This window comes from Harpegnathos saltator, unplaced genomic scaffold, assembly GCF_003227715.2.
Source record: "Harpegnathos saltator strain DR-91 unplaced genomic scaffold, Hsal_v8.6 scaffold54, whole genome shotgun sequence".
Taxonomy (NCBI): Eukaryota; Metazoa; Arthropoda; class Insecta; order Hymenoptera; family Formicidae; genus Harpegnathos; species Harpegnathos saltator.
The window spans coordinates 280168-307472 of NW_020230360.1; the positions used below are offsets into that span (position 1 = coordinate 280168).

The 27305-nt window shown below is 50.5% G+C and overlaps 1 protein-coding gene across 3 annotated transcripts in view; it reads right to left on the bottom strand.

Moving 5' to 3' along the window:
* Positions 1-11587: 11587 nt before the first annotated feature.
* Positions 11588-27305, bottom strand: part of LOC105182044 (uncharacterized) — a 361561-nt gene continuing 345843 nt past the window's right edge. For all 3 annotated transcript variants that reach the window (XM_025303340.1, XM_011139187.3, XM_025303341.1), the window contains 3 exons: positions 17048-18106; positions 15435-15683; positions 11588-14215 (listed from right to left, as the gene is read on the bottom strand). In XM_025303340.1, coding sequence (XP_025159125.1) covers positions 14121-14215; positions 15435-15683; positions 17048-18106 — 1403 coding nt within the window. In that variant the 3' untranslated portion in view covers positions 11588-14120. The remainder of the gene's footprint in view (positions 14216-15434; positions 15684-17047; positions 18107-27305) is intronic.

The window sequence follows — 27305 nt, forward strand, 5'->3', positions numbered from 1 at the left end:
AATTGGAAGAAAAACTAATGAGGCATGAAAAGAAAACACGAGGTCGCGCGGCGCTCGGTCGCTCTCAACATTCGTATCGACGCCGATTCGTTCGCGCGAAATTCTATTCAATCTTCAGACGGTTTCGTCGCGCAAAAGGGAGGGAAGGAGGGAGAATCCGGCGTTTTAACACGAGCTGCACGGAGTTTCCTTGCGCATTAACGGGATCGATGGCGGTCGCGGGATAAGATACGACAGATTGTCATGTACGGAATTATGTACGTCCGCGTGTATGTGGTAATCGATCTTTGCGCGCGCGATGCGGTTGAAACGCCGCCCGCGTGGAAAGGGAGTTCGTGTCGCGCGCGCTGTGAAAGGGAGCGATGTCGATCGCGCGGGTGATAAAATGCTGATACGAGCGCGGGCAGTTTCGTTTCTTTTGTGTAACACGCTGAGCAAGCGATCCGCGCGCGGCTTCCTCGCAGAGAGAGAGAGAGAGAGAGAGAGAGAGAGAGTCGCTGCCATTTACTCCTACGGAAATTACGGAATACGCGCGCGAACATACCGCGTGCGCGCAAGTACATGTGCAGTCGAGCGTGTGGAATTAATAGCTGTTTTTTCGTCGTTTCAACGAGCAACAAATATATGGAACATGGGAGTGCGTTGCTCGATACGCGCCCCGACCGCGGCCGGCGCGGCGGTACCTCTCTCGTCGCGGGCGTCGTAAATTTTAGGGGGTGGGAGAAAGAAACGCGGGTGCTACCTTTCGCGCGACTCGATATTCGCGCGAGGCTACACGATTTATTTTGAACTCGCGGGCCGCACCGATGATATACATCAGCCGCCGCGGCTGAGTTTTCTTGCCGAAGCATCTCGCGAGATGCAATTCGCGACGATGTGTGGGAGAAAGAGACCCGTTGCTCCTTGTCTCTCTCTCTCTCTCTCTCTCTCTCTGTTTCTTCTGTTTTCATTAAATTACAAAACGGTCTCGAAGACAAAGTACTTATCTCGCGGCATCCATCAAAAGCAACCTCCCCCTCCTCCTCCTCCTCCTCCTCCTCCTCCTTCGCCTCTTCCTTTTCCTCCTTCGGTCCGTGCGAATGGCAGTAAATAACGGCGGAAACCCGCACGCCGAATCTCGATCTTGCCACGTGCCAGCCAGCCGGCAGAAAGAATTTATGTCCGTGCATCGCACATAGCCGTGCGAGACAGTCGACTGCGATCGTAAAGAAAGAGAGACCTTAAATCAAAAAGGGGCATCGCTCTTCGCCAATTGGTTGCTCGCAACGCAACAACGGCGGCCGGCGATAAATCCGCCCGTAGGAGGGAGCGAGAAAAAGAGTCGATCGCGGGTTATCGTTTCTCCCCAGCTCGAAGAGTCGAAGAAACGCCAATTCCGACCACGTGATATCGTTATTCCTCTCTCGGTGTCACCGCCCGCGACAAGCCGCCGTGGCGCTTTGATTCACTGTGAATCACCGCTGTTATAACGTAATCGCTGTTAATAATCGCGACTCCTGTCCGTGCTCAGCTGCAGCTGCGCGTCCTTTCGCTCGCGTGTCGTCAACCTGTTGTGTAGGTAGGTGTACGTATACGTGAGCGATTCTCAAGATTCTCTCGACGAAAATTCGAGAGAGAGGAGACGGGGCCTAGGGTGGTGTGTCTCCGTCTGGGGTGTCGCCAGCTGCAAAAATAAGTCCCCCTGGTATCGAGCTTCGAGATTTTATTTTAATCTCTCCAGTTGTAGCAAGACACTGTAACAGTATTTATAATAATTAACACGCTCGCGCGTCGCCGCCGCGACAACAAAGACTTGCGGTATAATATTCAATCATAATTCAGTCTGAAATTCGATTATTGCTATTTTATTCAACAACATATGTATCTTTTTTTTTCCATTTCTCTTTTCTTCTCTCGTCATTTGCTCCGTCTCTCTCTCTCTCTCTCTCTCTCTCTCTCTCTCTCTCTCTCTCTCTCTCTCTCTCTCTCTCTCTCTCTCTCCCTCTCTCTCTCTCTCTCTCCCTCTCTCTCTCTCTCACACACGCGCGCACACACGCACACACGCGCGCACACACACACACACACACACACACACACACACACACACACACACACACACACACACACACACACACACACGCACGCACGCACGCACGCACGCACACGCACACACACGCGCGCGCACACACACACACACACACACACACTCTCTCTCTCTCTCTCTCTCTCTCTCTCTCTCTCTCTCTCTCTCTCTCTCTCTCTCTCTCTCTCTCTCTCTCTCTCTCTCTCTCTCTGCGGGCGCTGTAATTAAATTCTGAGAGGGGGTTTTGTTTCAGAAGAGACGGCAACGATTGTTTAAATAGATTATCATAAGAGTATGTCTCTCGTCGCGTGTTTTACATGCTTTTGTGCGCGTGGTTGCTTTTGTGTGTGTGTGTGTGTGTGTATGAGTGTGGGTGTGGGTGTGTGTGTGTGGGTGTGGGTGTGGGTGTGTGTGTATGGGTGTGAGTGTGTATGTATGTGTATCGTATGTATTCATATATTTATATATAATGTATATTTATGGTTTTTTCCCTCGTGTGTTGCGTATATACATACATATATAGTTTGTTACAAGGCACAGGTAGTTTACACACTTATCTTTCCTTTTCTCACGGTTTACACGCTATCGTAATATCATGCACGCGTCCACGTACTCTCAGTATTGCTTTTGCCATTCATACGACAAACTACTAGATCGTATTATTTTTCTCCGCCAATCTCATTGCCAAACTTCGTTCCATGCCGCGCTCACGCTCGATATTATTTTTCGCGTCGCGTCGCCGTAACGGTGACGCGCGTCGAGGATAATTGGATCATGATGGCTCACGCAAAAGTTTGGTCGTTTAATTAATATGAAAGTTTCTCGCTCGCGTGGAGAGAGAGAGACGGGCGCCTCGAAAATAGCGCGCGCGCGCGTTCGTAATTAGACGTTCGTCAAAGATTCCACAGTTAAAAGTGGAAAATGGGACAAGTAGGAGACGGGGCGCGCGCATCGAAGCAGAACCGGCGCGGAGGGTTTCCTCTCTTGCGCAAGAGAGGGCATAATAAATTATTACTGCTCCTCATTCCGCAGACTGTGTTCGCGTCAGTAACGGATTTCCATATTCCTCGCGATTGTTCGCGAGCCGCTCGACCCGAAGCGTCAGATTCGCGATACGTAACGCGCGATCTTAATGGACTCCGTTGACTCGAGTATTCGGCACGCGACGCGAACGGATCGATTTTACGTTCGATCATCAATTCGTATTGTCGGGACGACGTCGTGCAAAGCGATTAAAGCCGAGGAGAAACGGCAGACACGAGGTGGCGGAAAATTGTGCGACCGTAAATGTCGCCGACGTGCTCGTTTCGCGTTGGCGTGTGTGAAGAGTTCGACTCGGCATTCGGTGCTCGATAGAAATCGATACGCGACGTCTATCCCGAGAGAGAAAGAGAGAGAGAGAGAGAGAGAGAGAGAGAGAGAGAGAGAGAGAGAGAGAGAGAGAGAGAGAGAGAGAGAGAGAGGAGAGAGAGAGAGGAGAGAGGAGAGAGAGAGAGAGAGAGAGAGAGAGAGAGAGAGAGAGAGAGAGAGAGAGAGAGAGAGAGCGTAAGCCGAGCTCGAAATGATAATTCGCGTTTAATCTCTCCGAGATTACAGATTAATATGTTTCCGAAAAGGAAACTCTTTCTATTCCGCGACGAAAAGCCATCGATATGAAACGCGCAACGGCAACGGGAGAGGCGACACACACACACGCACTCTCGCTGTCGCATCGATCGTCCGTAATGCGCTCGCGTCTTGAAGTTTTTACCGTCGTGAAAAATGAATAGGCTCTCGCGTCTCACTCGCGTTATTATCGTATAACGGATATCTTTGAGCGGATATTCTTATTACGTGTCTGTTATGCGTCGCGCGTCGCGCGACGCAAAGTCGCGCGCGTTCCATTATTAATGCTGCTTCAACATTTCCATGAATATATACGTATCGGACTGTATTCAGCAAACAGAGAGAGAGACCTTTCGGTTGCTCATCTGTGACCTGAATCTGCTTCGGAAGAGAGAGGCAAATCACTTGGGAAACTGCTTGCGCTGCGAGACGACTGCCGATCGTCGCCGCTTTACTTCGACAATTGGCGTAAGCAAATGAGATCTAGACTATGAGAGAGTATGCAAATTCGGAGCGATCATGTATCCAGTTTCCTCCTCGCCCACCTTCCCTCCCCCCCCCCCACTCCCTCCGTCCCCCATGCGCGCCAATGGCGAAACTTCTTGACGAGGCCGCAACGGATTATCCAGCGCGAAAATTATGGCCGACCTGATTTTCCATTCATCTCCTCGCTACGTTCACTACGTCCTTCGTCCTCGAACGCGACGATTGTCGCGGAAAGAATTGATAAAGATAAAATGACGCGAGTGCGCAAGACTCAGCTGCGATGTTACCCGGCAGTATATTCTATATCCGGATAGTATTTTACACATTTTCCCTCTTCTGTGATCTCCTCCGAGCTTACAGTGCCGTTGGAAAATTAATGTTACGTTCCGCCATTCGTGCGTTATTTCAGCGAAACCGGAGATCGGCCGCTCTCTCTCTCTCTCTCTCTCTCTCTCTCTCTCTCACATTCTCTCTCTCTCTTTCTCTCTCTCTCTCTCTCCCTCTCTCGGCACGCTTTGCGCGCGATGATGTTTCTCGCGTTACTCGCGCGCGTTGTCGAAATTTCTCCCTAATATCGGAATAGCAGATTTTCGAATCCGCTGCAACTATTCGCGCTGAATAATCCATTTCGATCCACATCGTCGGATTTCAAGCGCCGCACGGGAACGGAATACCGAGCGACAGTGGTGGGTGGTGCTGCGCGTCGCGCTTTCTTTCACAGATTTGCCCCGCGGTTCTCGCGCGCTCGCGCGTGCTCGTGGACGCATCCGCATTAATGTGCACACAAAGTATTACATCTATATACATATGCCGAAATCTTAATACACGCGCACGACGCGCTCCAATGACCCGTTGTGATCGCGCGTCACCCTGCCGGCGGGATTCTCCATGTTGATCGCTGATCTCTGATCGAATCGCTCCGCCTGCGGCTGATCTCAGAAAGCGCGCTCCCCAGCCGCCCCGATCCTCCCTCTTATCACTCACTAGCACTTTCTCACATTTTCAGGGAGTTTCTTTCCGTCAGTTGCGCGTCACGCAACGCGCGTAAATCGAGAGAAACGCGTCTCCGCTTTGCGTCACTCGTCTGCCATTTGAATCTGAGACCGAAGTGTGAAGTTGCGTTTGCCTGACTTGCGCGGAAAAACAAGAATAACAAAAAGCCCGGAAAACGGGACAGCAACGTAACGATAAAGCAACGATAACTATAAACTACGGTAAATTTCAACAACGGCGGGAGGATCCCTCTCTCTCCCTCATTAACAAAAACCCGAAGCGCGACGGGGTGGCGCGGCGGCGGGAGTCATTGTTGAGATCAGCGTGAGGGCGAACCAATATCGGAACCAATTACTTACGCGAGGGCATTAGTCAATCTTGCTCGGGGTGCAGGGTGGCGGCGTTATTGTTATTACACCTCTCCCGCGGGACCTCTCTTGTCTTGTGGGACGCTTGTCCGCGTCGTCGTCGTCGTATGTGCATACTCGGCGGCGATGGCCGCCGCCGAGAGGCTGGCGGAAGTTATTCCTGTCGTTGTTCGGGCAAGGACATGTGCGGTGGGTGAGAAGGGCGGGAAGAGGGGGCAGGGGCGAGGTGGTGAGAGGGGAGGACGAATCTAGCCGCGTGTCTCGTCGTGGGACGAAACGGCGGGGTGATCCGATAGAACTTCGATTGCTCGTCGAGGGATGATTGTCCCTTGATTGAAAACGTCCTCGAGGACGACGGAGGGTGCGACTATCCAGGAAGGAGGCGGCCGCGGCCGACGGCGTGTTCCGAGCTTTGCGAATGTCTCGTGCCGCGGCAACTCCTATATCCCGCATGTTCGGCAGCGGAGAGACCGTATTTTTTACGTTGACTCCCCCCGTGGGGCGACGTTGCGCTCCTTCGGAGGGTGACGGCGCGTTTGGAAAGTGGCGCGGTAACGGGAACTAATCAATTTCTGTCTCGCCTCGGTGGCTTTCGCGTTTGTCAGGTAGAGACGTAGATACAGAGAGAGAGAGAGAGAGAGAGAGAGAGAGAGAGGGGGAAGGAAAGAAAAAAGAAACGTCGCTCTCGCGGCTGTGCGATTTTTTAGCAAAGAAAGTTGATAGGATAGTTGATAGGCCCTCAAGCGCGCGCGTGTTACATAATAAACGAACAAGTTGCAAGAGGTACGGCAGAAAGAGAAAGAGAGAGAGACAGAGAGAGAGAGAGAGAGAGATTTTTTCTGCCCGTCTCTGTCGCGCGTCTCCAATTCGTCGGCTAACGCCAGCACCCACACGTGGCCACAGGACGAGTTAATAAAGTACGCGGCGAATGCGGGGATCAGAATTTCTCGTCGCGCGATATTGGAAAGAGTTCGTCCGTCGCCGCCCTCGTCGCGACGGAGGGTTAAATCCGCGGCACAATGACGCTTAAGAACTTTCCGTGCTGTGAAAAACGCGAGCTATCAGCGAGTCGCATTTTTCTTTCCCCCCTTGTACTCGTAATCGAGACGCATCGCGGCTCTCATCCGCACACACGCGGGAGTCGTTACCTTCTACAGATTGGGGGAAGTTTCGCCGTTTCCCCATATGGCACCGGAGGCACTCTAATCTCCGGACGGCGACGGCTTTCAAGTCGCGCGGACGGGGCGCGCGTGCCCTCGTGGACAGGGCCGATATATCAGGGACGAGAGAACGCTCGTTTTTCGGGCTCTAATCATCTTCGAGCGTCTAATCATTCTCCGAACGGGAACGTAATCGAGCAGTCGGAACGCTCAACAGGGCTTTCACCCCCCTTTTTCTCACGCGATGTACTTTGTGATGTAGTTAAAGCGAATGCTACGGTAACGGAAATTTGTACACGTTGAACAAAATGAACATTTTTCTTCGCATAGAGGGACGGTAAATATTAATAAATAATAATAACAATAAATATTAATAATAATAATAAATATTCCAAATTGAATTGAATTTATTTGCAGTTGGCCGCGCTCGATGGCTAAATTTTATCAGCTTCCATGTAGATTCTCTCTCTCTCTCTCTCAATCTTTTTTTTTCCTTCTCTCTCTTTCTCCCTTGCGGCGACCTTCTGACGGCGGGTCGTTTCTGATCGTGAAAAATTGACGGGTCGCGCGCGAGCGGCGGACCTGATGTCCCCGATACTCTTCCCGTCTTTCCGCGGACCGGATATGCGCGCGATCCTGACGAGAATAAAAGGGGAAATAAGCGCGGATTGTTTTCGAACGCGCAGGGGCGGGATTTTATCGGGGTATCGACTCGGGCGCGCGGAAAGTCGGCGGATCCATTTCTTCCGGAAGCTATGAAACAAAACGTCGTCGCGCGTTTAGCGCGATATCGCGAGATATACCGGCGGAGTGATAATCGTAAATGTATTTACTGCGATGTATAAATCGCGCGAATGCGAATCGCGATGCTCCTGCCGGCGCTTCACCACCGCGCGTGTCACCTCGCCCTTTATCCAAAGGCGGGGGGGGGGGGAAAGGAGGAAGAAGGGAGAAAGAACGGAGAATTCATGCTGAGGATTCACGTCGTCCTCCTCAAAGAGGCGGAAACGACTCGACGTCGACCAGGCGCGATCGCGCCGTGCGAGATCCGTCAACGAGGTCGACCTCGCCGTCCGGGATCCCGAGGGCTGCGCGCCCAGTCAGCGCGATCTCAAGAATGAGAATGTATAATCCGCGTAGGGAGTGATAAACCGCGCGCGAACACTCGTACCGGTACGAGGGAGTAATCCGATAATCCCATTAGACGAGCTTCCATAAAATCATTAATCGCCAGCCCGCCGCGCCGCCGCGCCGGCGGCCCGAACGGTTAAACGTGGCCCTAATCCCGGCTCGGTATTCACATCGGTTTCGAAGCCACATCCGCACTGCGGTGAAATCAACCGCGCCCGCGTTCGCGGAGCGCGTCTTATCGGTCGGGCTTTGCCGGGCGTCGTTTGCATTTGAACGAACGCGAGCTGTTGGGAACAAGCCCTGAATTTGTCTTGCCGAGCGGGGCGGGGCGGTGCGGCGGTGAGAGCGGCACTTCTTCTGAAAGCTCGATCCCTTTTTTCCCTTTTCCTCCGGCCGAGACGCGAGATTGATCCTTTCTCGCCGAAAACGAACGCGTAATCTGGCGCGAATACATAAACTTCGTGATATGACGAGAGAAAACTTTTCCTCTTTCTCTCATTAATTCGATCTTTTGAGTAGATTCTCCGTGTCCGCGACGCAAGAATACCGTCGACCGTACTTTGCGGTCGAATCGGATGATCGACAAGACACCGATAGAGATTCGAATAACGCGGCCTGGAAGCGCCGCGATTGTCGCGCGGAAGGACGAAAATCAAACAATCGCGCAACACGGACTAGGCGCGAATTTCCTCAGGGCAACGGAGGGGCGAAAGGGAGGGAGTGGGGTGAGCGAGGCAGGGTGGCAATTTTCTGCTGACGATTGTCTAATCTATCGAAAACAACACGCGAGGAGAATGTTTCTGTTTCTCATTAGCGACTCCATTAGCGGAATGCTCGCGCACGATATTAGGGCGCAATGTAAATTGGCAGGATTAAATGCATCGGACGATTGCATCAATCTCATTAAGCGACGCGCATAATGTTTGGCGAGAGAGATAGGTAGATAGACAGATAGATAGATAGATAGAGAGGGAGAGAGAGAGAGAGAGAGAAGGGGGGCGAAGCGGAGTGAGAGGGTAGAAGCGGCAGGCGCAAGCGGAGGTGGTTGGGGTTGGTAACGATGTTTGGGGATGCTCCGATAATTATCGAATCTCTCGGCGTTGTTTGCGCCGGGCAAATCGAAAATAATAGAATATTCGAGCGCTCTCGTCCGCACGAGGTTACGATGCCGCGTCTTGCATTCTTGGATTGCTTAACGCGACATTACTCTTTCACAAGCGGGAACTCGATGCGCGCGCGACTTGTCAAATACCGACCTTGAAAAGTTCTTCTCCCGTCAGTTCTCCCCGAGACGGACTGTGCTCCTCGCCATCGATGTCTGAAATATTTCAGCACGCTTTCGTGCACGCGCGACATTTCGTCCAGTTAAAGCGGAATCTTCGAGAATAACAAAGCGCAGTTTGCGAGCGATTATCCTACTCAATTTCGAGCGCAGAAGCAACAGGAACCGAGATGAGTGACGAAGCGAAACGCGCGCAACGTACTTTATCGCGCAGCTCGATCGAATTGTCATCTTCGATCTTCCTACTCGCGCGTCAGCGCCTGTTAATCCAATTATCGCGTGCAGTTCAGCGCGCCTTTGCTTAGCGGAAGTCACGGGAAGCAGACGGAAATCTATGGAAACGAGATATACAGGGTGTGTCAGATCACCCCGTCCACGTCCCTCGAGCTTTTTGTAACATTCGCGACATTCAAGAAGAAAATGCTTCAGACGAAAGTTGTACGATTTCAAGGGGGATATAAAACAACAATATCAGTTTGTTTGCAGGTGGCGCCACTTTCGAGATATTCATCGATCATTACTTTTCTTTCAAATAGAAACATCAATTTTTTATTACATCATCTTTTTCTACCAATCGATCTGAACAACCCTTGTCCGAAACATTTTCTTGTTATTTACCTAATATTTTTTGAGATACTTAAGGAAAACTCGGTGACTTTTTCAATATTTAACTCACGGAACGAGGGAAGGAAAAGCGGTATTGGACTCTTTTTTACTGAAAATCTCTCTCTTCTCCTCTATCCAGCTCAACGTAGGTGGGATAATGAAAAGGACTTGTCGCAGCGCGACAATATGAGCGATTTCAGGGGGAAACTAAAAAAAACTGCTGTTCGCGTTTCGACGAGACACCCTGCGAAATCCGAAATAAACGTTTATTCTTTCGCCGAGCAGGTCGCTAACAAGCGAGTCATTCGGGATCTATTCTGCAGTCGATTGCCTACATAATCGCGGGCATTAGCCGGCGCATAAATCCACCTCGGCGCGCTCGTTCGCGCACAACAGATGTACCATTAGAGAGAGAGTCTAAACTTTTCAATGAACAGCCGCCTCGCTCGTTCGTCATTTGGAACGACGCTCGGGACACGCCGCGATTTTCCGCCAGATCGCGTCCGCTGATTCTCGCTCCGTCGAGCGCTCGAAGCGGATTCGTCTCCGCGCGGAGGAGGACGTTAAGTCGCGGCCGATCGTTGTCGAGAGCGCGCGAGTCAGACGACCGCGAAAGATTCTCGATCGCGCACGCTCCGTCGCTCCGTCGAGGCCTCGAGGTTTGCACCGCGTCGTCGGACGCGAGATTGAACGACCGTAGGGAACGGTCGGGGGGAGGGGGGTGGGGATGATGATTGTAGCGTAAGGGATTGTACCGTGTCGTATGATGCGACCGCGGGGCATCGTCGTCTGATTGCTGTCACAATGAGCTTATTATCCCTAAGAAGCTAGAGAAGTCTTAACGGCTAGACTCGACGGCTTAACTACGTCGTCGATAATACGCTAATATACATTGCGCTCGTAGGTACAGTATAGCTTCCTAAGTGTGCTAACCGCTAAGTGTCCTAAGTAGCCTAAGTAGTCCTACCTATCGGTGAAAAAATGAGAACGCGCCGCTACTCGCGAACGGCGCGCGCTAATCACGGTTGATGCTGTGCGTTACTGACGTCCCCGATGTGTGTCCGCGGTGCGTCGCGGGCGTCTGCCCGTTGCAAAAAGGAGGACACACTGAGAATCGATCGATCCTTCTCTTCTGAGAACTCTGAAACGGAGACGTTGTTTGTGCGCCCGACGAGAGGCGCGCCGTCCGAGAGGGATCCTTGAGCGCGCGTCGAAAAGCCTGGAGAACGGCGCGCGGCGGACAATGTCCTGAAAACCGACGCTAGATCGGCGGCAGCAGCGGGCGCGGGCGGAGGGGGAGGTAGGGGGGATAGTCCCTGGAAGAGTATCACTGCATTATGCATAATCGAGGTGGAAATAATTTGAAGCGAATGACGACGATGATCTCGCTTTCTCTCTCTCTCTCTCTCTCTCTCTCTCTCTCTCTCTCTCCTCTCTCTCTCTCTCTCTCTCTCTCTCTCTCTCTCTCTCTCTCTCTCTCTCTCTCTCTCTCTCTCTCTCTCTCTCTCCTCTCTCTCTCTCTCTCTCTCTCTCTCTCTCTCTCTCTCTCTCTCTCTCTCTCTCTCTCTCTCTCTCTCTCTCTCTCTCTCTCTCTCGGCGAGATCCTTCCTCCTCCTTCCTCGCGCCCGTTGAACTTCGCTCTGCCCTCAAGGATCGATCTCGTCGACGTCGCTGGCTGATTAAATGAAATCCGACGGAAATCGTAATGGCGTAGAAACTACGTACAACGCGATTGAAAAAGTGCTAAAATAGCGATTGGTTTCTTCTGTGGTTCGCTCGTTTTCTCTTGCCCCCTCTCTTATTTTCTCTCTCTCTCTCTCTCTCTCTCTCTCTCTCTCTCTCACTCTCTCTCTCACTCTCTCTCTCTCTCTCTCTCTCTCTCTCTCTCTCTCTCTCTCTCTCTCTCTCTCTCTTTCATTCTCATTCTCACATTATCTTCAGCTCTCGCACACACGCACGCATCCTCTGGCACACACTTGCTCTCCCGCTCTCACCGTTCTCACACTGTCGTCGTCCCTCTAACTTTTTCTTTGGTTTGTCTTTCGCTCTGCCCCCCACCCCAGCCCCGCGCTTCTACACTTCTCTCTCGTCACTCGATTACGACTTAATTATTACAAAGATGGTTGTACAATAATATAATATATAGACTCTGTATTAGTTACAATAATATCATAGCGTCTCCTACGTCACGTTCGGCCTTCCTCATCGTCACTATAATCGCGAGAATCGGAACTGATTAATGGAGTTCCTTCGGATTAACGTCTCCACACTCCATACACCTCCGTGTACAAGCGCAACATCCTCCTCGTTATCACCGTTCTCTCGAGCGTGCCAACGCCGCGTACCTATGTGTGTGTGTGTGTGTGTGTGTGTGTGTGTGTGTGTGTTATGTGTGTATGCATGTATGCGTGTTTCTGTCTTGTATGCATGTGTCTCTTTCTTTCCATCCCTCTCTCTCTCTCTCTCTGTATATGCGCGTCTTGTATCTTTATTGCTTATTGCTTACGTTAACGTTCGCGCCGAAGAGGATCGTCGGAGAAACGTCGTCCGTGCGCATCCCGTCGCGATTCACCGGCCGGTCGCTCTCCTACGAGACGAAGGCGCCGCTCGGATCTTCGGGATGACGTTCGCGCGCGACGAATCCTTCGGGATATTCGATCGTTCTTGAGCGATGGGAACTTTTGGGTAATCGGCCGGCAACTCCGCGTTCGCCAACAGGCGAAAGTCTTCTCGCCGTCTTCTCCGCGGCGCGACGTGCGCTTGCTCGCGGCGAAATCTTGACGCGCGGATAAAGAAAAATGCTCAGGCGGTGAGCCGTGAGCCTCGAGGAAGCGCGCAGCCAGCTGCAGGTGCCGGGAATTCACGGAGAGATCACGGACAGGAAAAGAAAAAGCGGCAACTCCAAAGAGGAGATCGCCGCAATGAGACTCTCCGCAAGTACGCTCGCCTCGCTCCCGTGGCTCCGATACTGTTATTGCCCTTTTTGCGTGTTCCTCGTCGCGTCTAACGACCTCCCGATCTCCCCGAGCCTCGGCTGCGCCCGCGCGCTGAAAAGTAACGCGCGACATATTTAACGTGTTATACCGTCCAAGATCTCACCGGCTCAATTGGGGCTCGTTAAGCCTCCGCTTGTGCGCGACGCGCACGTCACTCGTTGCTCCTGCGAACGCGCGGCTCACCGGCAATCACACTTCCCTTTATCCCTCGTGGCGTGTCGCTTAGTCAGGACGAGGCGAGAGGTGGCTCTCTCTCTCTCTCTCTTTCTCTCTCTCTCCTCCCCTCCCTCCCTCCCTCTTTCTCTTCCGCTCGATCCGATCGAAGAGCGACGGCACGGTGTTCGCCGCGGGTAATTACATGTAATTATCGATATAATTATTACGTGTCGTCGATTACTCGGTATTTATCGAGAGGGTACGTGCCCGAGAATGAGCAAAGAAATGAGCGTTCTCGCCCGGCGAAGAAAATATTTACCGAGTAAATGCTCTCTCGCTTTTTTGCACTTATCGAGGGGATATAGTCTCTTCGTGTAGTATTCTCTTCCCTCTCTCTCTCTCTCTCTCTCTCTCTCTCTCTGCTCCTTTATCCGTCTTAAAAAGTAACGATCGCACTTCTTACTGGTTAGAACGAGAGAGAGAGAGAGAGAGAGAGAGAGAGAGAGAGAGAGAGAGAGGACTCCGACGATCGGTCCCTGCACGGCGAGTCGCGTCTTTCGCGCTCTGACCGAGGCTCGCGCCGATCGTCGCGACACCGCGATATCCTTCGTGATGTGATATGGTCTAACCATAAAAATCGCTCGATAACTTCTCGTCAGCTCCGCCCGACAGACTTCAATTAGCTAGTGCCTAACGCGCCTATGTCCGGTAAAAAAAGCTACTGGCCGGGGGAAACCCACGCTCGATCTCCTCTCGTCGCTTCGGCTCGCGTCGCGCACTACCGTCGCCGATTGTCCTTCCATTCACAAGCGCGCCTCTGCCCGAGGTCGTCCTTCTCGGGGTCAAGCAGGATCTCGACGCGATCACTCCGATTTCCGCCGTTTTCCCTCTTGCCACTCTTATCCGTTCGATTCTCCACGACGACGGGGTGGGCGGCTGGCCGCCTGCTCGTTCGCGAAACGCGACGCGATCGCACGAGCGCGAATTTCTCCCGACAGCTTTGAAGAAACTAACAGAAGCCGCGAACACGTCCGAACCCGCCGACGACGACGGCTTCCTCTCTCTCTCTCTCTCTCTCTCTCGTCCCTCGCGTCTCTCCTTCATCCGCGGCCGAAAATGTCGCACTCTCTTGATCCTTCCTCAGCCTCCGCCCGTTAGCGCGTCATCAGTGTCCTTCGTCACCACGACCACACTGAGTGTCCGGCGACGCTGTCGACTAATCGCCTAAGGACGTGTCCTCGGGTGATTTTGAGTAGGTCGCGCTTTCGATTAGAATCACCTGAATATCGCGGCGACCGCTGTCAGCAGGACGATCGTCAGCAGGTACGTCGGTCGGCCGATCCGCCCGCCGTTCGCTTCCATGCATTGACCTGGAACGACAGGAGTGACGGATACTTAAGACCTCGCGGGGAGAGAGAAATGTCGTCGCAGGAGCGCGCGTCAGCAGGAAGGGGGGAATGGAGAACCATCGCGTTATCTCGGCTGCGAGCCGGCGGAGAGCACGGCGCCGTGATAAATCACGGTTATTATACACAATATATACGCGTGCACACACGTCCGAGTGAAAATCAAGGCCGCCGGGGTAAAACGGACAACGTAATTAATGCGAGGATAATATATCCTGCATATTTAACGGTTACTTCGCGCCTGCGAGATAGCCTTAGGTCTAGCGACGCATAATTCAGCAGCGTTTATCAACGCGCTGTCGCAGTCTATTTGTCACAGAGAGCTGTCGCGCGCGCGCGCGCGTGCGAATGTCGCGGCAGATTATGCGTGGCTGTCACGCACTCCCCGCGACGAGATTTCAAGCGACGCAATGGATGACAATCGCTGACTCTGCGCTTTCGATTGGATGGCGCAGCCTGATGTCACGGGCGAAGTTATTGGACTATGTTGAACCGTTATGCGGCAAAACGGGGGAGGATTTCTCGTCGCTTCCCGTCGCCGCTCGCGTGAATTCGCCTGCCAGTTGAGCCTGCCTCCGATCGAGCGGGGTGAAACCAGGACTGTCCGGTATAGCCTGACACTTTCGGGCTACACCCGGATTTCATCAAATATCGACATATATATATATATATATGTATGTATACGCGGTGAAGGGGAAATCGAGTAAAGAATCGAGTAACAATTGATAAATACCCCCCGTGCGCGTCTCGAAATCCGCGCGAGAGAGAGAAGGGCCGAAAATCTGGCAGAGAGTGCCGGTCGTTGCACCCCAGCGAAGTACCATAGCGAGTTAGAAGGTTAGCCCCCTCCTCGTTTCCCACTCGCGCCAAGGCAGGGCGCGAGGAATGAAGCGAGGAATGAAGCGCCGGACGACGCGAAAGTTTCGCCGAAAAATCCGCCGTAAAACCGCGAGGGAGGGACTCGATCGAATAATCTCGGCCGGCCCTTTAAACGCCGCGCGCGCGCGCGCTCGCGGCGCGCACACCGCGATTGTACTCCCGCTGTTGTTCTCAGTGTTCTTTCTCTGTTCGTTGGCCGCGCCGCCGGTTTCACCAGCGCGCGCGCGCGCGCGTGCAGTCGGTGATAAAACGACGCTAAGCGTCGACTACGGGCAGGAAGGGGTTAATGAAGGTTGCCACTTACCGGTGCTGGTTGCGTTGAAGGCCAACAGCGGCGGGGGCGGCGGGATGCCCCTCTGACAAGCCACGGGGCTGGCAGTCAAACTGACAACTCCGCCGCTCTCTTTGTACATGAAGCACAGTCTACGGCTGTTCCTGTAGGGCTGCGGCCTGTTGTTCTCGCTCGAACGCCAGGCCGTCCTGCGCGCCAACGGGGTGGCGATTACGAACTGCGTGCCCTCGGCGTCGAACCATCTACCGTGGCAGGAGTAGGCTGGAAGGCAGAGAGAAAACACGAGGCTGCCAAAGGTCTTCGCGAAACGCGACGGAGCTCGGAGAGAAAGTTTCGGGATAATAACGGGCCGGGGGGAGGAGTGCCGGGCGGGTCTCGAGGCCGTTACCCTTCGAGTGCCATTATTCGCCGAAATAAACTTGGACGATGTCGAGGGTCGAGAATATCTACGGGGACGAGAAGGAGAGAGAGAAGAGAGAGAGAGAGAGGGAGGAAGAGAGGCCGTGGGGCGGCAGACGTGCCTCGCGGTTCTTTCAGACATTCAGGCATCTCGATCTTAATGTGGAATCGCGCGCGCGCGCTCGAGTATCACTTCGACTTTCGTAATGAAGTTACGACATTACCGGGATTGATAAACGGGCGCAGACACGGGCGAGTTTGACTGCGATAAGGCGCTCGCGCTCGCGCTCGCGCTAATATAGTCGCTTTTAACGCTGAAAGACTCGAATTCGTCATACTGTCTCCGGCTGATGTTTCCGCGAGAGCGCGATAAATGTCGCGTCTTCGGTGGACTTTCAACTAACGTTGACTCGATTAATATTAGCTACGCAAATTTCGCGTGCGCGCGAGGAGGAGGAGAGAGAGAGAGAGAGAGAGAGGGAGAGAGAGAGAGAGAGAGGGAGAGGGAGAGAGATGGACTCCTTCGTCGAGTTCTTATCTCTTCGCAGAAGCGGAACGGGAGTTCCTCGGGTCTTGAAAAATTTAAACTGATCATACGTATGCATCTCTCTGAGCGGTTATCAGTTATATTTCCTTTTGCGAACGTTTCGCTGCTATTTGCGATGAAAACTTTGTCAGAAGGACAGTTTTGCAATATTTCGTAAAATAGACATTCCCTCCGCTTCTCTCTTTATATCGGTACATCCCGAGTTGGCCGCCTGCGTCGTGTCTACGGATCCGTATAAAAATCTTGATCCTCTTGGCCCACTTGTACTTTTCATCTTTCTCCCAATAATAGCAACAAGATGCAGCAATCTCACGTAAAGTAGAAAAAAGTTGAAATAATAATAAAGCACGAACGATTTTCTCAAGCTAAACTGGAAGGAAGCGGGCGAGTAGTAAAGTTTGAAACTCTTCTCTCCGATTTGTCGTAGTATACAAAATATCCATCAAACCACCCGTGTCTCTCTCTCTCTCTCTCTCCCTCTACGCCCATCTCTAACCATCTACTCCCAACCGCTCAGCCAGCGTTCGGTCAAAAAAACAACACCCCTTCGCCGCGCGTCGGACCTTCCGCGCGGCCGAGAGATACCTCGAAAAAAATAATTCTCGCCGTCGCACCAGGCGTCGCGTGCTTAAACGGGGCTGTGATCGCAAGCGAAGAGGAAGAAAAGGCAGATAATTACCGGTGATACCCGCGTCGTCGTCGACGCAGTCACTTTGAAACTCCATCCTGTCTGCCGTGGAGCAGCCGACGGTTAAGGTCGTCACCTCGGAGCTGCACCTCGAGTCATCCTCGTCCCTCTTCTCCCGCCTTTCCACGGCGTCGTCGTCCTTTTCATGCTCCTCGAGCTCCCTCTTCATCCTCACGAGGTCCTTATAGGTCATACCTTTGTCGGCCGTGTTTCTCGGCGATCTCTTGCGCGGCAGGCTCTCGCCCGGCTCCGCGTAGTAATCCCCGAAATAATCGTCCTGCACCTGCAGCGCGCTGCTGGTCCACGAGCCGTCGAGGTCGACGGGCCAGAACGACCGGCCGACGTCATCCGTGTCCGGTCGACTTTCGAAGTCCTCGACTTTCGGATATCTCCTCGATCTGTTGGCCGTCCCACTGTAATCCGCGCCGGCGGCGGCGTCCTTCAGCGTCGCTGCACCTCGCCGCGTCGTTTCCTCCGTCGCTCTCGTCAGCCTCCCCTCGGCCCCCGCCGGCGCGAGTCCTTTGATGTCCTCCCCGGCGGAGCCGTACTTCGCGTACCTCGTGTTGCGTTTCCTCGACAGGTGCTCGACGTCGCGGCGCGCTCTCCTCGTCTTGGACCGCGAGCTCTCCTGCACGGCGCGTTGCTCCGGCTCGCCGCCTGACCTCCTGACTTTCGATCGCAAGGAGCGTTCCCTCAGCAGCTCCTCCAGCTCCGAAGAGCGCCAGGGTGACGCCTCGTCCGCCGGCAGGATGTAGTCCTTGCGGCCGCGGTTGCCGCCATGATTCGAGCGCGCTCGCCGGCCCATCCTCTCGTGCACCAGGTACTCGTTGTTGGCTCGTCGTTTCTCCACCTCGTAGTCCAGCTTCCGCCCGCGCCGGTCCTCGTTCCTCTCCTGAGCGTGGCGCACCTTCTCGCCGTCGCGACGCGCCCCCAACGATTCCTGATGCTGCTGACCTCTGCGGCTCTCGCGCGTGTTCCGCTGATTCTGATTCACCTCGGTCACCGTGAATTTGCCCAGGTACGGGCAGTTGCGCGGCTCCGGGGAACTCGCTGCGACAGAGGAAAGCAAGCGAACACGAACGTTACTCATTAGAAGACTCGAGAAATTAAGAGGGCTCTGGTAAGGGCCTGATTATTTTTCCCTAACATTAATCGGGCCCTCTACTAGGGACAGAAAGACAAGATGTGTGAGAAATGGTTTAACGGATCCTTACAAGGCAATATTAATAGGACGTTATAAGGAAATATTTTTATTACTGCTTAAGTAAAAATATTCCTTTTTTTTTTCTTAATCAGAAATTTAGACTGCAATTTCTTTATTTCCTTATATAACCTTGTTGGTATACATGAGATTTTTATTCCAAAAATATAGCATATTTTATGATAAAATATAGCCATTTTTAAATACATATAAAAATCCTGCTACCGTTTTCATTAAAGTTTACTGCATTTCAAAACGGAGGTGATACTAGAAAAATCCTTGGAAGAGACTGATGAATATAGCAACTAATGAAACTAATAGAATTTGTTTTTAATTGCGGTATAATTAAAAATATCTTTAAAAGCATCAGACAGAGCGTGCCTGTTAGAACGATACTGAACTATAACAATTTTATTACACGCTTCAAATCTTATTAATTTTCTACAACAAAACTTGATTTTGCATATCTAAAGCATCCTTAAGATCCTTCTAAGGCCCATATCAGTTTTCCATGTTAAAGCATTATTTCGTAAAATCTAAGACATCCCAAAAAAATTCTTCTAAAGCCCTTATCAGTTTTCTCTATCAAAGCTTTATTTCGTAAAATCTAAGCCCTAGAAGATCCATCTCGGGGCTTGACGTGGTGTAATAATGAGGCATCCCTTTTTAGAGGCGGGCGCCTCTTCAGGGGCGGAGCCCCTCTCCCGCTTAAATGTACCGTTTCTTATATTTAAAGTGAATGAAAACTGCTTGTTCAACATCAAATACTTCAACGTACCATTTATAAAACTTTAAAGTCAAATATCTCAGAAACTATAAGCGACGAATAAAATATAAGCATGTAATTGTATTAGGAAAAGTCACTCAGAATTTCATCCTTTATAACATATTTCAAAATGAATAAAATCGGCGACGTGTACCCTTTTCTATATATTTACCCAATTTTTTGCACGAGATGTCTGTGTATTCATGTGGCGTCGACCGCGCGAGCATGTCGCGAGTCTCTTTTCAAGAACGTCGCGCTCAAGTAGGTGTGCGAACGGCGAACGCGAATATTGCGGACGTTTGCATCCGGCGTTCGTTCAGTCCTCTTTGCAACTCGCAAAGTCGAAGGGAAAGGTGCAGATGTGAATGCGGCTGCGCGAACGTGCGCATCCCTCTTTTTCTTCCTTGGTCGGCTTATATTTGATACACCGCATCGACCCGCGAGATCCTCGCGCAAAATCGTGAATAATCGCGCGAGTGACGCGAAAACGCGCACAGTCGCCGCCGCCGCGCCCATCGTCTCGTCGCTTTTCAAGCGGCGCTGCGAGGTCGCTCGCGCAGTCGCCGTAATTGGAGGCGACGACGCGACGCTCATGTGAAGATAAATAAGATCGAAAGGAGTTTACAGCGAGAGGCAGGTTAATTTGGTAATGTGACGAGAATAAATTTGCCGTGTCATTAGCGACGCGACGACGGGTCGCACACACGCCGTGCGTTCAACGGGTGCGTAAACGTTGTAACATGCAAAACTCTTGTGTAATTTGCGATTTACGATTATATATTTTGTATTTATGATAAAAAGCGAACTGATTCATGACGCGTGATGCGCGCGCGCGCGTGTGCGAAATGAAAAATGACGGGGGAGGGGGGGGCGGGCGATAAATATTTATCGCTCTGGAGCCCGACGCACGGAATTACGCAACGGAGTTGTTACAACTATTATTATTATTAACGTCCGGCACGCATAAATACTAATCAACGCGGGTGGAGCCTAACGCTCGGACAAAAAGGGAGTCGCTCTAAATTAATGATACTATCTGCGAGAGTAAAGCACCGACCGATATGCTCGTAATTTCTGCGGCCTAAGAAGAAACTTTGAAGTTGAGTCTTAAACGGAATTTTAAATGCCGTAACTTTAGAAGTTGGGACAAGAAGCTCGACGAAGGTTATCGATCCCTGCTAATGATACTTTCTTGTTAGTGAGAAAGTACGGTATATTTTAACCCGGGGAAAAGGAAAGTTTTGTTTGAAGGAAAGAAAAAGACCATATCGATGTGTGCGAGTCTGCTCGCCGGGCCTGCGTGAAATCATATTACGTTTTGTCGCGTTTTAATACACTTGAAAATATTCTACGCGTACGTCTCTCGGAATTATTTTGCCCAGCACCTATCCGAGCAGAGAAATTAATAGGGCTCTGGTATAGGCCTGATTATTTTTCTCTAACATTAATCGGGCCCTCTACTAGGGATAGAAAGAGAAGGGACTTACAAGATGTATAAAAAAAATGGTTTAACGGGGCCTTATAAGGAAATATTTTTATTATCGCTTGAGATTAAGATATTCGTCGTTCTTTTCATTCCGAGAAATTTAGATTTCATTTCCTTTATAACCTTGTTAATATACAACAAGGATTTATTTAAAAAAGATATTTTAGCTTTATTCGGGCCTTATGCTTCACGAGGATGGTGGCCCTGACAACTTTTTGCTCGGGTACGCATCGATCTCGTCGATCTTCTCCACGATCTTTTCCCGCTGGATTTCGAAGCGCGTCGAGTCCCTCCGCCGCGCAAATCTCATTTACTCGTGTCGTTATTCTGATATTTTTTCCACAAGCGCGCGCGCATTTAGCGCGATAGCGCACTCCGCACTCTCTCGCTCTTGCTTCTTCATCTTTTTTCTGCCCCTCTGTCCCCTCCGCGCATACATAATACAGGCTACGGTAAATACCGCCAATCACGTACAAACAAGGGAAACGCATTGTGGTCTTAATGGAAGCTCGTTAGATCGTAGGAGAGGAAAAAGGCCGGCTAGGAGCCCGAGAGGAAGGCCCGGGGAAGCTACGAAAGACGACGAACGGCTATAACGAGAGAGAGAGAGAGAGAGAGAGAGAGAGAGAGAGAGAGAGAGAGAGAGAGAGAGAGAGAAAGAGAGAGAGAGAGCGTAAATCGACCGTAGGCAGGCACAATGCGAGCTCTAACGAGACAAATCTGACGACGCACCGACTCGAGCCAAGGGTGCCACCCTCTCTCCTCACCGAGCGAGCTGCATTATCGTTTTATCTCGATACCCCGTGGCTTCGAAGCTTGTAGGCTAACGACCAAGTTTTGTCCGTCGCCGCCTCTCTCTTTCGCTCGCTCGCTCGCTCGCTCGTTGCAAGTTTCGTCGCGAGAGAACGCGCTTCCGATCGCGAAGCGAAGGTGCGAACGACGGCGCGGCGCACTCGGCGCAAGAGAGAGAGAGAGAGAGAGAGAGAGAGAGAGAGAGAGAGAGAGAGAGAGAGAGAGACAAATGAAAGAGGAGACGTACTGATTGTCCCGTAAGGATAATACGGCGAAAGGTCTAATCGCTATTTAACATCGAAAGGGTTGAAAAAGTTCGGGGCGGAGAGTGAGCCGACGAAATTTACATTTACTCACTTCTTAATTAGAAAGTAAGATTCTCCGTCGCGAAAGTAACGGGGATCTCACTTTCTAATTGAGTCCCTCGCGAGAGAGGCGCTTTTTAGCAACAATGCCGCCTCATCTCGTTGCCTCGAAACTTAATTGTGAAAACACTTGGAAGACTGAAAGAAGACGGCGACATGTAGCGACCGGCGCGGGCGGGAGTCGGATTAATTGATCTTTCACCGCGGTTGACGTCTTAGATTCTTCCTCGTGAGAAATTTATACCGCGACGATAATTCGCTCACGCGACGTCTTTGCGACTCCCATTCGATTTCGACGACATCGCGACGGCGCACAGTGGGGCCAGATGACATCTTTTGGTTCAAGATTCTCTAGAGACCTGAATTTCCAACTCGATCATCGACACCAATAGATTGATCCTGAACAAATCCCAAAGAGATCTGTCTAGCCAAAATTTGGAAAAAATTATCGGTTCACGGTTCACGGATTTAGGATTTATCTTAAAAGTTTCGAGGCTTGAACTTAATGTTTTATAGCTGAATATTCAACGTCGAGTATTATTAGGTTCTCGAGCTATGGCTAAATTGGGTTCTTGGACTATTCGGGGCTCTTAATATATACAGTTTCATGCATCCACGAGCTAAAAAGTTGTCAGATTGATAGATTCTTAAGTTGATGGGTTTGAGATTCAAAATCCCTCAGTTTTGTGCTTAACGGGTCTATATTTGATGTTTTTGTATTTTGGGCATATGAGTTTTGGGGTTAATAGGTTTCTGGTTCAAGATCAAGATAAGTCTCGAGGTGTCTGTTGATTGGTTTCATAGTTTCAATACCGCTGAATACGCTATTAGATAGAAATGAGTGTCGAATAATGAGTATTTCACAAGTTTCTCGCGTTTAACGATAATTTTTCCTCTTTTGGGGCTACACTGTAAGAAATGATGTATTAAATCTAACATATTTCATGTGTCTCCTCAAATCATCCACTCTCATTTATGTGTTAATTTAACATACAGCAAATATATTAAAAAATAACGCACATAATATGTAAGAAATTAACACAAAAATTTAACATTTGAATGCCGTCAAGAATCACAATTTGTGTTAAATTGACATACAATGAAGTTATTTCAACATTTAGGAAAAGTAATGATCTATGATTTAATGAAATGAAAATGTTAGATTGATATAATCTATGTGTTAAAAATCCAATCTTCACATATCAGAAATGTTAACACTATACATTTAACACATGAATGATAACTATTATAATGAGGAAAGTAACACATTTTACGTGTTGCCTTCAATATAAAATGTGTCATGGCAAGAATTTATGCAGTTACATATAAATTGTGTTATTTTAATATTTGGAAATATCATTTTAGTACTTGAAAATAGATAATCTTAATTTAACAGAAGAAAGTCCAGGTAACACAACAACGATATGTTAAATTAACACACGTGTAACGACTGTGTAAAAAATTTGACACGAAACTTTCTACACACAAATAATTTTAACAAAAGTACGAAATGTTTTTAACTGTGTAGTGAATAATTCGGGAAAAAAATTTTTTCTTTAATCTTGGCAAGACGAATCTCTTCGGAATTTATTCAGGATCAACCTCATCTATTGGTGTCGATGATCGGTTGAAAATTCGGGTCTCTAGAGAATTTTCAACCAAAGAATGTCATCTGACCCCACTGTGCGGCGAGCCGCTCGATTTCGACGACGTCGTGGGCGCGGCTGTCTCGTTATTTTTATGCTTAATTAGACTCCACGGCGACTCCACGGCGATGCGCCAGCGAGAGGAGACTCGATTTTTCCGATTCGTTAGGCGATCGTCGGCCGTCAGGCGGGACGACACGCCAAGAGAGCGAGTTCACGGGGTCGCCGGCAGTCCCTTTGGTTCGTCTCGAGTCCTTTGTACTCGATCGGAAGGGCGAGTCACGGACTATGCTGATCGTTACCGCCGTATCGCCGCGAGACGAAACTTTAGCAGAGCAGCTCGTGAATTTCTGGATAATAAAGCACGCTTCTTAGCCGCGCGACTCGCTTCATTCCGACAAATTTTCCCGGCGGAAAATCTTTCTCGGACACGCCGACGGTCTTTTCGCCGCGCCCCGCTGCTGTAGACGCGTCGCTTCAGATCGCTCCGCTTTAACGCCACGCTATCGTTATCGCTGCAGTATGCCGTAAATTGCAAATTAGGTCTGTGTACGGGCGAAGGTATCACCCCCTTATCTCAATTCGCTAGTCTATCAGACGACAATGAAGTTTCCCAGCGTCCGGACGTCCCGAAGGATACACTTTTAAACGTCCGTCGCGCGTGCCCGCGTAAGAACGCGGGAATAACCCCACATTCCTGCGCTCTTACCGCAATATCGTACGGTATTTTTGAATACTCTGTACAGGCAGGTGGGAAATCGCATGATACGGTAACACGGGCGGCAGCAAGCGTCGACCTTGAGCGCGCGGCGTTCTCGACTTCGGCTTGCCGTTGAATCATAACGGTGCTCGGCACGGTGAATACGCGTGACCAATCCGAGTAGAAAAATTAATTAAGGACTCTGGTAAGGGCCTGATTATTTTTCCTTAACATTAATCGGGCCCTAGTAGGGATAGGAAGACAAGGACCCTACAAGATCGTTTATGTAACAAACGTTTATGTAATCGACGGGTCCTTATAAGGCAATATCAACAGAGCCTTGTAAGGCAATATTAATAGGCCCTTATAAAGAAATATTTTTAATATTGCTATTATTGCTGAGTAAAAATATTTCTTCTTTTCATTCCGAGAAATTTGGACTATAGTTTCTTTATTTCTTTATAACCTTGTTAGTATACAACAAGATTTCTTTATTTTAAAAGTATAGCATATTTTACAATAAAATATAGCATTCTTTGCACATAAAAATCCTGCTGCTGTTTTGATTAAAGTTTGCTGCATTTCAAAACGAAGGCAATATTTGAAAGATCCTTGGAAGAAACTAATGAATACGGCAATTAATAAAACTAATAAAATTTGTTTCTAATTGCGGTATAATTAAAAAATCTATTTAAAAAGACTAGATAGAGCATACCTGCTAGAACAATACTAAACTATGGCAATTTTATTATACGCTTCAGATTTTATTAATTTTCTATAACAAAACTTGAAACTTTACCTATATATATCTAAAGCATCCTTAAAAATCCTTCCAAGGCCCTAACATCAGTTTTCCATGCTAAAGCGTTATTTCGTAAAATCTGAGGTATCCTAAAATGATTCTTCTAAAGCCCTCATCAGTTTTCTCCATCAAAGCCTTATTTCGCAAAATCTAAGGTATCCCTAAAAGATCCATCTCGGGGCCTGATGTAATAATGAGACGTCCCTTTTAGGGCATTCTATTTTCAGTCTTATCGGGGCCTTATGAGAGGATGGCTCTGGGTATCCTTTGCTCGGGAAGTCGCTCGTTATTCTCGGGCTCTTTATTGTATGTCGATCAGCGTGATCGCGACGGCGGAATTTTCGGTATTCGTGTTGCAGTGACGCGGTAAGATGGCTGCCGCCGCACTTTCGCTGTCGGTGAGTGATTTTCTGAAAAAGCGTAGTCGAGATTCGCGTAAATTATAATATATGTATCGTCGATCCATCGATCGCCCGGCTGATCGTTAATGAAGCGAACCGTTTTCTTGTTTCAGAGCCGAGCCGGGAGCGAAGCTTGCGGCCGTACACAGACACGGATGTTTGCTCGTCGATCCGGTCGATGTCGCACCGGAGGATCCGGTTCGGGCCGAGCAGAGTCGGCTTGAAGGTAAGCCTCGCACAAATTCGCTGCGCTTTTCTATTCTAAACCCTTCGGCCAGCATGCCGACCGAGGCATGACGTATCATCGGAGCGATTCGGATTACGATCGCGAAGAATCGATCGGTTATCAATCCGCGCACTTGTTGTTGTTGTCCGAGTCGGATTCTCTAAATCTCTGATCGGGGAAATTGCAGTTTTTTGTCTGTTTTCTTCCAGATCTGGATGGCGGAGCGTGGCCGACTCTGAGCTGCGGATATTCGGTGAGTGAGCTGAAAATGGCTGATGTAAACTTTTAGTGGTGGCGGGTTCTTGATCTCGGCGAATTAAGCAGTTACCTGCGTGCTCCTTTGTTGCCTTTGGTGCATCCGAAATCTAGGCGATATCGCCGATACCGGTTCGATCCGGTGGTTGATCACGGAGGAGATGGAAAACTATCCTAGCGATTTCGGGATTTTCCTGCTGAGATTTTCGGCCCCGGCCGGGCCGGGAAATGCGGTGGACAAAGTATCGCCGCCTCGGAACCATCCTGCGCTTATGTATCCCGGGGCGGCGCGGATACTTACCGGTAACGAATCGCGCTTCCAATAATCGATAACAACCGTACAAGCACTAAATTACCCGCAGCGCAGCTTTCCAACTTCCACCAACTTGGGGCGAACTAGCTATCCGATCCGCTTTGGGAACGAAGAAAATCACGGAATTAACCGCGACAATTACCTGTACTGTCCCGAGATAGCGGCGATCGGGTTCACGACCTCTCGCTTCTCGTCGTTCCTTAACAAGCGCTCTGCTAAATTTACGCGATACCGCGACAGCCCGGCGAATCGCGGCGCGCCGCGCCGCGCCGCGGTGCCGCGCCGCGGTTTCGCGTATTTCCGTCGCACAATCGACCCGACGCGTTATCGCACGAGAGCCCGCCGCTGCGTAAGGATATCGACACGCGCACAGGGCGATCCTGGATTACATCAAGCGCAGAGTCGGCGAGTTTGCTCAGATCTGGATAATGAAGCGAGTTTCAGTCCCTTCTTTTTCTCCACGCTCGCCGTCTGATGAGACACAAGGCAGGGTCGGTCAATCGCGTGCCCGTCGTGACATCCGCCCTTCCTGTCTTATTAGGGCGCCACTTTTGAGCCGAAAGCCCCGTAGGCGAAGCGGGGAATCACCGCGGTATTATCCCGTCACATCGAACGAGTCCGCGTCGTTTCCTGACCGAGCGTGCTCCTTGACACACGGCAGTTCCAAGTTTTTAATTAATCGGTCGAGTGCTGCCTCCCTCGATTTTACTCCCGGCAGCTCCTCCACCTCCTCCTCTTTGCTCTTCACTGCATAGACCCTTTTCAGGAAACGAAACGGCCCCCCATCCCCTCGGGGCGGTCGATCTCGAGGCCGAGGGGAACAGATCGGAAATTTCGCCCCGTTATCGCGAGCCTAGTTCGCCTCGTCGCTCCTTCAGGCGCCTCCTTGTTGTTCGCCGCGGGAGACCGTTCGTTTCGAACGATCACGCGGCGATGATAACGACGTAATCGCGCGACGGGTTGCAAGCAGCTCTCGCGCTCGCTGCTTGCGGTCGTCCTTAGCGTCCTCGAGTCGAAATTCGAGTTGTACTTCGAGTCGATTCCGCACGTCCCGTCGAACGGCTCGACGTCGAGAGGCCGATCGGGAACATTGGAATGTGACATTATTAACGCCAGATGGAGATTGACATTTTCAAGCGGCGCGATAAGGATGATCGAAGCGACCGAGGGAGATTCCGCTTCTTATCGAAGAGCGGATGACGCGCTGCTAAGGACAAACAAAGCGCGCTATATCTCGTTACGGGCGCGCACTCGAAGAAGCTGCAGTCGCGCGTGCTTCGCTTATCGTCGTCGAAA